General features: G+C 50.5%; 1 protein-coding gene across 1 annotated transcript; it reads right to left on the bottom strand.

Moving 5' to 3' along the window:
• Window positions 1-313: 313 nt before the first annotated feature.
• Window positions 314-916, bottom strand: LOC119341051. The gene has a single exon (XM_037612949.1). The coding sequence runs from the start codon at window positions 785-787 to the stop codon at window positions 500-502; it is 288 nt and encodes a 95-aa protein (XP_037468846.1). The 5' UTR covers window positions 788-916; the 3' UTR covers window positions 314-499.
• Window positions 917-1,165: the final 249 nt, after the last annotated feature.

Raw genomic sequence — 1,165 nt, 5'->3', positions numbered from 1 at the left:
TTTCTTTTTTAGGTCATAAATGGTAATGTGTTTAAACTTGGAGTTTCTCATGCCAATAGATTATCGCCCTCTTAGCATCCCTTTTTTCAGTTTTTTCTTAAACTTTCAAACATGATTTCCACGAAGTTTTCTTTGAAACTTGGTTTCATTTACTTTCATGTGATATTCTCTCCGTATCTTTATACCACTAAATTCCAAATGTACAACACATTCAACGTGGATAATGCACGCTATATGGGAATATAAGGCTTGGTAGAAAACCACTCCCGTTGCATCTATCTCCATCGATAGGCGGGTCGGGAAAGGTGAAAGATCAAGTAAATATACCATTTTTTTCCCTTGCGTGCTTCAGAGACACGAAGTACAAAACTCATGTTTGAGCAACATATAATTTTTCTTGGCACAGTAGATGCCAACTTACCACCCATGCGTACATCGTCCTTAACGGACACAGGCTACTTGACAACAAGCGCTTGCACGTTCCTGCGAGCTTACCTAATTAGTGGTGCTGAGGGTCCGGGCCGCCGGGGCTGGACCTCTTCGACTCGGAGTAAGGCATCGCCGCCCTCCCAGCTGCTGACCGCCGTGCGCTACTCGCCACGGTCGTCGCCGCCTCCCTCGAGAAGATGGTGCCGGCATTGCTCCCACCGGCCAGCATTCTCCGGCCGGCCACCGTCACCTGCAGGAGATCGGCCTCGCAGCGTGAGGCGGCGGACAGCAGCAGTAGCAGGATGAGCACGGCGCACACCGCCGGCATGCTCCCCGACGTGCTCGAGCTGGACGCCATGAAGGGTATGAGCCTATGAGGTAACGCTGTAACTAGCTAGCTAGATCCGTCGTGGAACGGAACGCTATACCTCGCAGCTCGCACTAGATCGAGTAGACTGTGCCGGTGGTGGTGAGTTGGGTACGTAGCTGCACGACGCCGAGGTGATTTATAGGGGAGCGTCCGAGGCCGGGCAGGCGGTTTGCCGTTATATACAAAATACTAATAAGCGTTGGCGCCATGGGTGGAGATCGGCTGTGTCGCACTCGCGATGACAGCGACGAACCAGCGACGAGGGCAATGAGCTCACTCTCACTCACCCAACGAAAACTGGACAAGCCTTTTCTCTTGGCCCGGTGTGATCATCATCATATATATATATATATATATATATATATA

The sequence above is a fragment of the Triticum dicoccoides genome, chromosome 7B (assembly GCF_002162155.2).
Source record: "Triticum dicoccoides isolate Atlit2015 ecotype Zavitan chromosome 7B, WEW_v2.0, whole genome shotgun sequence".
NCBI classification, from domain to species: domain Eukaryota; kingdom Viridiplantae; phylum Streptophyta; class Magnoliopsida; order Poales; family Poaceae; genus Triticum; species Triticum dicoccoides.
This window is presented reverse-complemented; position numbering and strand designations above follow the sequence as displayed.